At 41.5% G+C, this 12,235-nt stretch overlaps 1 protein-coding gene across 1 annotated transcript in view; it reads right to left on the bottom strand.

Moving 5' to 3' along the window:
* FAM120A (family with sequence similarity 120A) overlaps positions 1-12,235 on the bottom strand; it is a 117,472-nt gene that overhangs the window by 15,912 nt on the left and 89,325 nt on the right. The window contains exons 11-12 of the mRNA XM_040245618.1: positions 10,638-10,887; positions 3,734-3,848 (exon numbers count right to left, since the gene is read on the bottom strand). Coding sequence (XP_040101552.1) covers positions 3,734-3,848; positions 10,638-10,887 — 365 coding nt within the window. The remainder of the gene's footprint in view (positions 1-3,733; positions 3,849-10,637; positions 10,888-12,235) is intronic.

Raw genomic sequence — 12,235 nt, 5'->3', positions numbered from 1 at the left:
CAGTCGTCCAGGCCAGGGGAGGGGGGCCTGGTCAAGACGGAAGGGAAGGCAACAGTGCTGCTGCTGCTGCTCTGAGAAAACAAAGTGGCAGCAGTGTCCTTTGGGGAAACTCAGTACTACTGCCATTTCTTAGTGACTGGAGGTGTGGATCATATGCACCCTCAGGCCTTACTTAACTAACAGGGCTCAAACCCACTCTGGCAGATGGCCATCTGAGCGCTGAGGCTAAGAAATCAGAGCTGGAACACAGAGGCACCTGAGATAAAACAAGTAACTTCCCAGTGAGCTGATGGGAGGAATGGCTAAGTCTACCTTATCCACACACATATGTATTTATTTTAAATGACCTTATCATTACTTAAGGAACTATGTTTTTATGGGTTTAAGAAATTATTTTCAAGTCAATTAGTTTTAGAAATAGCAACTACTATTAATTCAATAAAGGAAAATTCTTAGAAACTGTCTAAATAAACTGAATAAAATCTCAATTACTGTGTGGATTCACTTTATTCAAAAACTTTTTTAGAATTTTAATTATTTTACATGGTACTTTATATTTCATTCCCTAAATGTTAATTATACATATAACACTATCTAATATTTATGGGGCACTTAATAAATATGTATCAGATACCACACGAAGTATTTTTTCATATATTATTTCATTAACATCTCAACAACTGTATGTGTGATACTGCTGTTAGAACTCCATTTCATAGATGGAGAAACTGAGTCACAGAGAGCTCAAGGTCACAAAACTGATAACTGGTAGCACCAGAATCTGAACCCTTGATCACAGAAATGGCTGTAATATTCACATTTTAACCTCATTCTCTTATATCACAGAAGATAAAATATTCACCATTATTCAAAGTTCCTCAACTAGAAAAATAGTGACAAGATTTTCTGATCTTATAGGAAACACAAATATGGAACGTATCTCCAGCCAATTAGTTCAAGAACCAAATTCCAGTGAGGTTTACTTTGTCCAACTTCTAATTACTGGGCAACAGACTCTTACTTTTATTTGGCATATTTACCTATATGCACAACAATTCTTACAGGTATCACAGACATGCTGCACGTCCCTAATACTGTCTTTAAAGCTCTTCATTTTCCATCTTTTAATTCTGCACTTGGCATGTGAAACTGTTAAAAGAATTTAAGGCAATTATAGGGATGTCAAGAGCAAGGGAGAAAGAAACTGGATAAATATTAAAACTGTACAAAGATCTTTCTCTTCATCCTTTACCCACCCTCCTTCAAATACAGCATCAGTGCTGATTTTACCTTAGTCTTTATGTTTGTGCTGGTAACCTAGAAGAAGTGCCAAAAAAATAACAGGGAAAAAGTGAGAGCTGTCAATCACTGAGCCACGCAGAACATTCAATTGTTCAGGGTTGTGGCGGGAGGACAGAGAATGGACAAGATGAAACTCTTGCAAATTCATTTAAACCAATGGTTTCAACATCTTTTCCCAAACCTCCCATCAGAAAAGCCATCAAGAGGGCAAATTGTCAAAATTAGGTCTTTTCTTTCTCTTCTCCTCTTGATTCTCAAAGCACATGATGGGCAAAAAAGGGAGAAGAAAAACAGAATCTGGGCAATCCACAAACTGGATAATGGCCTCTAAAACAACAACAAAAATCAAGAGTTGACTATATCCTAAGCAGGAAAATGGTGTTTTATAGAAAAGCATTGTCACTGCTTTTGAAATATCAAAACAACTTTAATGGTTAAGTGAAAAAGCCATTTTGAAATTTACTTTTCTATCACTGAGTTTTGGGACTCTCAGTCTCTGCATAGGGATTTTTGTTCATTTAAATAATGATTAGTTCTCAATCTGATAACTGAGAGGATCACTGATCTTAAAAAACAAAACAAAACACCCCAACTATTTCTCCCCCCAATGAATGCTGTTATTTTTCCCTTCCAGCTCTTTCAGAATTTATGGTGCTCGTGGATGAAGCACTAATGATGCAGGCTGTCCTTGGTGAAAGGAACATAGACCTCCAGACCAGCAAGACCCAAAGGGATAGTAGTGGGCTTGAAGTAACTGCACATAAAATGGGTCTTTCTAAACACAGCTCTAGAAATGCCTGGCTTTAGATGAAGAATCAGGAGAAAATCATGAAAGCACTAAGACCTCAAAAGAACCAAAATGAAAGCTTAGAGTGTGACTATCTTTCAAAAGTTATATCCTATGTGTTGATCCAAAAATGAAAAGGATATGGGAGAAGATGAACTTTGAGTAAAAGCAAGTTGATGGTGAATAAGGCTTGGTGGGCATACCTGATACCTGGCGGTCTGATTTTCAGAACTGGGATGTCAATACTGATGTAATAATCTAAATAAGAGAAACAGGAAGTAGAGGTAGAGGGATGGCACCACACTCTAGTAAAAGTATTTACAACACCCCTGAGCACAGTCTGCTGATGAAGACGGTGGTGATGGCACCACACTCTAGGACACAGGACGCAGAGCCTGCACTTAGTACCAGCCTCTCAGGGGACACCCGGCCAAATATTCTAGAACGAAAACTTAAATTCAAAACCATTAAAAAAAAATTTCTGTCTAACAGAAAAGCTTAAACTACAAAGTAAAGAGTAAAATTTGAGGTAGACTCTCCTAAGTTTGGTTGTGTTTAGTTTAGCTTGTTTCAAAGTCATCAGAAGCCTAAGGTGATCACAAATGACATGGGCTCCACACAGTTGAGGGTCAACACTGGATTACTGAATTTAACTCAATAATTTAGGAGCAACCACAGATTTATTGAGCCCCAACAGCAGAATACTGAAAACCCATCAAATGAGCCTAAAACTCTTCTGCAGGGTAAGAACGCCTTCATAAAGAATGGTAAAAAGATCTAAAAGTGAAGGCGATTTTGTCAAAAGAGATTACTTGATTACAAATCAAATTTTGTAAAAAAAAAAAAAAAAAAACAACAAACAAAAAACACAAACCACAACAAAAAAAATCAAACCAATGGCACAAAGAAAAAACCAAAACCCTGTACATTAAAAAGAAAAGGCAGATCCACTAATTTAGCTAACTCTGAAGTCTTGAACTTTCTAAAATTTAGTGTAGAAATTAGAAAGCAACTACAGCCATGTGGACACAGTGACTAATAAAAGTGCACTGAAAAGATAGGCACACCAAAAAATCAGGTGATAAAATGGACAAAATTAGTACTGTCAAAACAATCAAAGGAAAAAAAAAGAATACTAGAAGGGAAAATTAAAAGGAATACGATGTTAAATGCTGACTAGAAGGGCACGGGAATGATGACATAACATTGTTCTTCAAGTGGTTTTTTAAAAGGGATTTATAATACCAGGAGGGCAAAGACTATTTTTTTTTTTTTTTTTAGAGACATCGAATGTTGTATTTAGGAATAATAGAACGAAATAAGGAAAAGAATCCTGGCCAGATGTTAGTAAACTCTTAGGACCAAGCCCTCCCAGGGTTTGGGATCCCCACCTGAAATAAAAGGCAAGTTTACTTCCTGATGTGAAAAACAAGAATAAACACCCACTGGTAAACATGGGAAAAATCTTTATCGCACAAAAGTAGACTTGACTGTTTCTATAACCGGGAAGGAAATTCCTTTTGCCCTGAAGGCTCTCAAGTTCACGTCATTAGTATTACTAGTTTAGTGCACTGAGTGACTGCTTGGTGAGCCATGGCTCCAAAACAAGACCTCCCAAAACAAAGAATGAGGATTGTAGATTACCTTGAGCTCCTGCAGCTGATCAGGCTCATAGAGTTTGGGGGACAGCGCCTGAGCCAGGAAGGCATCCAGCTCCTGGCGACGCAGTATCCGTGCTCCAGGCCACTGCACCATATACCTACAGGGGGTGGACAGAGAGGGTCTGGTGTCAGGATGGAGCAGTCACCAGTCACACGCACAACCTGGTGTTCGGCTTCTAGGGAGAGTCAGGATGACACAAACCAAGGAGGCCTATATGGATTTCTTAGCCAGCTTCTCTAGTTTCACTGGATGATGCCAGTTACAAATGGAAACCTAATCATTAGCTGGGCTGATCAGAATGTTTGATTCTGCAATAATTAACAATAGCACACTAAATAAGAACACACTGCAAACCAGCTGGCGATTTTTTTTATTTGCTATAACTTATATATTTTTCTGAGGGGTTTAAACTCTGAAAATACATGTTAAGCACCAATTTATTTGATTTATCTATTTTAATTCAACACACGATATCTGGGAGGCAGGACCTAAGTCCAAACAAGCAAGATTTACCTCCTGATGAAGAGTTAAGTCTTGTGTAAACTGTCTGCACGGAAAGGGCTCTGGTGGTGGCAGGTGATTGCCCTGCAGTGGAATAGGAAGTGATAGCAGGGACAATAAAGCTTCAGGCTTCAGAACCGGCAGATGAAGAACTACTGCCTGTAATCCCTGGGGTCATGCAGACTTACTGGGGCCACCCTGGTGTGAGCACCTGAAGGGAAATCAATTTCTAAGTCTCCAAACTTCCATTTGTACTATCTGCCTGAGAACCGCCAGGTGTCCATAGTCCCTTTCCTCTATTGATCATTTCCCCTTTACTCACCTTGCCGCTCAGTGCTGGCCCAGTGACAACCTCCAGAGCATTAGGTAAAGGCACAACCCCAACCAGTATTTGGGTGTGAGACAGTAAGGGGCTAGCCAGTAAGAACTTCATCATAAGCCTCACTGCATATGCAATGGTTCCTAAGTCTGTATTCAGCAAACTTGAAGGATGACCTAGTCAAGTTGCCAGCTGATACCCCCAAATAACTCCTGGTGATCCCTATGTGATCTCTGGCAAATAGCTTAAGAGGAGTCTAGAGAACTGTGACATGCCTAACAAAGCTCTTTTACAGTACTGTCTGCTGAGAAAGATTTCTCAGCACTTAATATTTAAGTTGACAAAATTAGAATCAGAGTTAGTGCAGAGCCTTCTCTCATTTCGGTAATAATTAATATTCATCCACAGGAATGTAAACATAAAAGGGGAAGGAGGAAGTTCTATCCAATGACTAAGAGGAGTATTTTCAATAAAAATCCCAATAGACAAATGACAGTGCTCACTGGTGCCAGGTGCTAGTCTGAGTATTTACACACAACTGATTGCTTAAGTGGTCACAGCCACTCTGGGGCAGGAACCATTACTGTCCCATTATAGAGATGGTGAAGTGGGGCACAGAGCTTATGTACTTCATGGTCAAATTATGCAGTAGAAGCAGAAAAGAAGGTAAACAAACAAGGTAAACAAGGTGGGTGTTAAATCTCTATGGTATTTATATTTGGTCAGATATACTTAAAAGAGTGATGTAAAAGTTTTAGTTCATTAAACTGTCAACACTTACAAAGATAAAAATAATACCCTATGCAATTGGTTGTGTGCCAAACATCTTAAACAAGTTTTACTGAGTTTTAACCAGAATCTGATGCAAGAAACAGCAAATCTGAAGAAAGTCTCCCTACTTTTCTCTGAAAAAAATTATTGTGGAAAGCTTGTGCTCAATATAAAATGTTCTCTGCCTAAGTATCCATATTATGCATCCCTTTTATTTTTCTTATTTTTTAAAAACTGTGGTAAAATACACATAACATTTGAGCAGCTAACACTTCAAAATACACATAACAAAAAATCTAGCATTTTAATCACTTTTAAATTGACAGTGCAACAGCATTAGGTATATTCACTGTATTCCAACAGACATCCCCCACCATCCACCACTACAACTCTTTTCATCCTGCAAACATTAATTCCCCCCCTTCATCCCCTAGCCCTAAGGCTAGATGTTTCTTTAAATATGATGATTCGGGAAAAGACTGTTTAGTGGACAGGTTGTTTCTCTCAAGTTCTTTCCTGGTTTTCCTGGCAGCAAAGACTCTCAGCACTCAGTTTAGCTGCAACAGTAAGTCTTTTGGGTTAGTGGTGGTTTAGTCGCTAAGTTGTGTCCGACTTTTTGCGATCCCATGCACTGTAGCCCGCCAGGCTCCTCTGTCCATGGGATTTCCCAGGCAAGAATGCTGGTGTGGGTTGTCATTGCCTTCTTCACGGGATCTCCCGACCCAGGAGATCAAACCTGGGTCTCCTGCATGGCAGGCAGATTCTTTACCAACTTAGCTATGAGAGAATCCCAATACCTACCATTTCTTCCATCTGATTTTCTTTTTACATTTTAACGAAGTTAACTTTTATCTCTTTTTCAATTCAAGTCCTCAGAAGGACCTTCTGTATATAGAAAGAGCATGACGTGTGTTCCTAAAGATATGCATATACACAGACAGACAGCTTAAGTACCACAGAACGTGGACGGTACCACCGGCACTGCAGTGAACGAAAGCTGACCCTTGGTAATCTCCTGTGTCCACACTATCCTTATCTGTGCACTGACAGTGTTTTCAATCCCTTTATGTTTCTCAGTTTTCTCCAGACACTTTTTCTCATGTCTTCCTCCTGGGCCAGGCTTTAAGTTTTCTACCACTGGAGTCTGAGGGTATCTGAGTTCCCTGCTAGTCACCTCTCGTCTCATTGCCCTTTAGAAGCATGGAAGCTGGACTAGAAGCAGGTCTCCAAGTCACTTGGTGGACAGAACCAACGTGGTCTGCCTCTGACTGGCACAGTTGGGCAGCTGAACCCTGGCTATGTTCCTGGGGTGTTGCAACAAGCTGCACTTGTTTGGAGGGCTCAAACCCTCTATCTAATTTATTAAGTTCCTCCAGAAAGTAACTCAGTTTGTCTTCTCAGAAGCTCTCTTGGATAAGGACCTCATCTGTCTGGTCTCAGCTGTACCCCAGGAAGGCTGCTTTCTGTTTCATTCCGGATACATGCTTCACCCTCACACTGAACCTCTACTCAAATGCTGGTCCCTCCTTGGCGTCACTACAAGGATTCTAGAAATTTGGCTATGATTCTCCCCCTTTCTGATTGCTCTATTCATTCATTCATTCATTCATTCATTTATGGCTATGCTCGGTCTTCACTGCTGCATACTGGCTTTCTCTAGTTGTGGCTCGCCAGCTTCTCATTGTGTCAGCTTCTCTCCTGTTGCGGAGTCCTGGCTCCAGGGCATGTAGGCTTCAGAAGTTGTGGCACTCAGTATTTGCTGTGAATGGGATTAGTTGCCACGAGGCATGTAGGATCTTCCCAGACCAGGGATGGAATCTGTGTCCCTTGCATTGGCAGGGAATTCTTAATCACTGGTGATCCAGTGAAGTCCTGATTGCTCTTGCAATGTCACATTTGGAACATATGTAACATATGGGTACTGACATCACTAGTGAAAGCAGAGAGAAGATCACCATCTCCCGCCCCAAAGGCAGAAGTTGAACCTCATCACAAAAGAAGAGAAGCAAATCTAGACTGAGAAAAAGTCTACCCAGAGACTGACAAACTGCACCCAGGGGCTGGCTGGCTGTTTTTAAACACAATTTCCTGGAGCAGCCACACCCATTAGCTCATGATCTCCAGATCCCTGGTGGCTCAGAGGTTAAAGCGTCTGCCTCCAATGCGGGAAACCCGGGTTCAATCCCTGGGTCAGGAAGATCCCCTGGAGAAGGAAATGGCAACCCACTCCAGTATTCTTGCCTGGAGAATCCCACGGACAGAGGAGCTTGGTAGGCTACAGTCCACGGGGTCACAAAGAGTCGGACACGACTGAGTGACTTGATTTTCACTTTCACTTCCAGATCCCTGATCTACAAAACACACCAGTGTTTACTCTTCAGAAACATCTCTGCATCAACCCAAAGAAACCTGAGAAGTTTGGAAGAGACAAGGCACCTCAATGCAAGAACAAGGCAAGATTTTGTTGCTAATAAAGTATGTTACTGCAATAACAAGAAAAATCTGAGTATCTGTAGATGAGATGTATCAGTATTTTTCTGATTTTGAGGATGTTCTTTAAAAAAATAAATAAATAAAGAGATTAGGGATAAGAGGGGTATCATATTCACATCATTCAAGAGATGCAGGACAAACACCCAGGAGAGAAGAGGAGAAAGCCACTGCAGTAAATTTAATATGTTGGGAAACTGGGTGAAAAATAGCCACCAACTCTTTGTACTAATTTTGCAATTTCAATTTTAAAATTATGTTTAAAAAAAAAAGATTAAGGAAGGGAAGAGCCGTTGGGATGACAGCCTGGCCTTGTGGCTGCTGACATTTGCCCATCAAAGCCATCAAAGCCAAGGGTCACACTGTGTGGCCTCCAACAGGGCCTTACCATCTCGGGGACACAGAGGCTGCCCTTTGGTGCCCCTCCCCCAACCTCACCAGACTGCTGTCACACAGCTGCAATTTCTCCAGAGAAAGACCACTGAGCCCATTGGCCCTAGACTATAGCCTGTCTTTGGCAAGCCCTTGGAGACACACACCAACCTTCTTACTCATCTGCACCTGCCCCTGCCCCCACCCCTATGCCCTTCATCCCACATTCTTAGCAGGCCATACCTATCAATCAAACAGGCCATACAGGGTATACTCCTTTACCTACTTGTCCCTGTGACCCAAAATACTCGTGAAGGTAGAACGAATTCTCTTCACAGGGATGGGCCAACCCATTTACTGATGTCCTGACCCCAAATCCTGACTCTTGTGCCACAAGCCACTCTCTCTCATCTCTTCCCAGCAAGCCCTTCCTCCTCAGGACCTGAAACTATGTGAGCCCTACCAAGTGGGAAGCTCCATGGCTTCAAGCCCAGACTGCACACAACAGTCTCTGCACAACCAAGCATGTCTTCTGGGTCCCACCCAAGTAGCAAGTATGAGGGAACCTGGGCTGTAATCATGGCAGCCTCCTGACACCACGGAGATGAGCACGGGAGGAGGCTCAATCAAACTCAGACTACTAGTTGCATTTGTTAACCTTTTCAAGCTCTAAAATGAGTATGTTTTTTTATAACCAACCGTAAAACAAATAAACGGGAACCAAGACAATCCTGAAATCATGAGTTTCCAAAGGCCATCTGAACAGTGTCTCAAAGAGGCAGAGCTATTTCTGGAGTAATGGCCAAGGAAGTCATGAGGACTGAGCCAAAGACTGGGGTCTGATCACTGTCCAGTCTGCACTTGCTAGGTATCCCAGTACCCCATGAGGTCCAATGAATGAACAGACAAGACGTGAAGGCACCACAATCCCAAGCGTCATGAAACACTATGAGCACTGTGTAAGCATCAACAGAGGCTGTCCCGCACTAACATATGGGTGCTTCTGACCAAGGGGCAACCAAACAAGCCTCAAGTGCCACACACATCGTTCTTACTCAGGGCCCAATGGGACCTTCAAGTCAGGCATACAGTAGACAGTTAGCTGTCTACCCAACAGATTAAATGCCACACATCATTTTAAACTTGGAAGAGAGAAACACAAAGTAACCAAATTCACTACTGCTATTTAATCTTCGAGTAACCCAAAGTCTTAATGTTTTGGCTAATATAAAATGAATTCCATCAGAGGAAATCAGAAGATTCTAAAACCAAAATGAAAAAAATTAGTCTTTCCCACTAGGCTAATCCTCAATGGAGATAAAGATAAGAAACTGACATACCATGCTATATTGTTGTTGTTGTTTAGCTGTTAAGCCATGTCTGACTTTTTTGTAACCCCACAGACCATATCCTGCCAGGCTCCTCTGTCCAGGGAATTTTCCAGGCAAGAAAACTGGCCTGGATTGAGATTTCCCACTCCAAGGGATCCTCCTGACCCACGGATTGAACCTGCATGGTGTCTCTGGCACTGGCAGGTAGATTCTTTACCACTGGCATCACCTGGGAAGCTCAACAGAGTTGCTTTTGCATTGGCTGGGAATTGAACCCACGCCTCCCGCACAGCAGAATTCTACCACTGAATTACTCCAAAAACCAACAGTTTCCACACAGGCGTTTGTGGCCCATTGGCTTATAAGAGTCTGGAAGAACACAGTGCACATATCTGAGTTTTTAACCTTCTCTCCAAGGCAGGAGTCAACCCCTTAGAGACAGTAGGTTCCAGGGCAGGGCAGACACAGGACGGACCTGGGCATCCTGTGGTGCCAGAAAGCAAGGACATGCTGGGCGGGGTGGTGGGGGTGGTGGTGGTATGGAAGACAAAGGACATAGGAGCCACTCAACAAGCTCCCAAGGCCTGAGCTGGAACAAACTGAACAACCAAATAACAAGGTTGTATCAGGTTATAACCCTAGAAAGAGAGATAACCACAAGCCCATACTGATCTACATATGATTAAATAAATGAAGGAAGAAGAAGAGATACATTTTACCAAAGAAAAATTACTAATATATAAATATGTAATACAGTCCCCCAACAGTCTTCAAAAGCTTTAACATTTAAAGGATAAACTATGTTTAAAATCATTATGATATCTACATAAAATATAGGTTCATCAAATGTTACCTATTCTATAAACACACTATATAGCATCAACTGAAACTCATGTTGTATTTACATGACCTATATTTCTATAATACATGAAAATATTAGATGAGGACAAATTCAATTGACAACCTGATTCACCTGGAATAACCCCAGGTGAATCTGGGGTACTGAACTGTAACTTCATTCAGTACACTTCTTTGAGAGGCATTTGTACAAGCACCGGCTGGAGAACATGCGGTGGCTGAAGAGGCAGCCAGGGGCACCTACCGTAGGACGCAGCACAGCACCGTGAGATGAGTGGGCACACTGGCTGGGTTGAGCATGGCTGGTGTGTCTGACCTCATGCAGGCCAGGAAGGCCCTCATTCTGCGGTTCTTGTCCTCCACCGCCTTCCCCAGCCACAGTCTCTTCAGATTGGGGCAGGTCCATTCCCTGAAGGCAAGAGCTTCCACCAATTCCGGGGTTTGCGGCGATTTCCCTTTGTAAGCTGCCCACTCTTTAATGATCACTGGTGAAACTACAGAAAGGAAAATGAGAGAACCATTTATGCCCTATCTTAGCTACTTTAAGCCTAACAAAAACAGCTCTAGTAATTACAGTATGAAGATGTCACTTCTTGTGTAACAATGCATTCTCTCATTAGTAAGCCATCAGTCATCAATCCTCAACTCTAAAATATTTTGTTTTCTACTCTATGCACTTACTTCGGTGACTCATTCAGAATTTCAGTCAGACCATCAATAAATTTCTTCTCAATCAAAGATTCCCCATAAAACTAGTAGGTATAAATCAAGGATGTTACACAAAATTTGCTTTAATATTATAAATCCATTAATAGTTTTAGTAATAACAATGGGTACAACTTACACATATTTTGCGATCATCACAGAAATCATGGAAAACCCAATTTAGATAGCTGATCTTTTTCTCCATGTTTTTACTAATTAGATCTAAGAAATAATTTGCACTTGGTAGCCACTTTACTTAAGCATGTCCTACTGTAACAAGTATAACTGTTAAACTCCATAAATAACCTTTTATCCACAGTAGTTTTACCACTATTAGCAGGAATTAATTCTGAAAATACAAACATGCACATTTCCCCACAAAATTCCCAAATAACTTAAGGGAAAAACGGTGATGGGGAAAGGAGAACAATAGAGATAAAGCACACTGCACAGAAGTATGTTAAAACTTCTCCCCAAAGTACATTGATATAAACAGTCAGATGGTAAAACGTGGGTGTGCATTTTGTAACAAATAGCTTACTTTGGTCAATAAACATGAGAGCTGAAGCAGGGCCACATGGAGACCCCATCCTCCCCTCACATGGCTGACAGCAGGTACAGAAGCCAGGATGGTGCTATGATTCTAATGCGACCTTGGATACATCAATTCTATCCAAATAACCATACCCCTTCCTGGGCCCATTTTCCTTAAAGTAACACCTGAGGCAAACTGAAGACTATGAAGAAGCCAAATCCCAACAAAATTAAATGATTAACTGGCTCATCTCCAGCTCCACACCAAGTCTAGACAATCATCTCTTCCAATGGCATGAAGAATTTTAGGAGTTAGATACTTGGATAGGCACGACTGTTAGCAACAGGAAAAGCAAGCTTTGCACAATCAACCCCAGTCAAGTCAGGTGGTAGTGTGCTGCAGAGGAGCGCCATGACCAGCCATTCTGCAGGGACCCCAACTCCCAGAAGCAGGCTGCTTGAGCAGGGGTGCAAAATCAAGACAGTTGCTGAAATTCTTTTACAAAAAATAACTGTTTTTTCATTGAGGAAATCCCTTTAATTCACATTTGAGTATCTTAGTGTTTAAATGTTTAAAAAATTTCTAAACTTAAAAGGTTTAAA

The sequence above is a fragment of the Oryx dammah genome, unplaced genomic scaffold, assembly GCF_014754425.2.
Source record: "Oryx dammah isolate SB20612 unplaced genomic scaffold, SCBI_Odam_1.1 HiC_scaffold_1, whole genome shotgun sequence".
Taxonomy (NCBI): Eukaryota; Metazoa; Chordata; class Mammalia; order Artiodactyla; family Bovidae; genus Oryx; species Oryx dammah.
The sequence above is the reverse complement of the archived record's forward strand: the minus strand, read 5'-3'. Positions and strand labels throughout refer to the sequence as shown.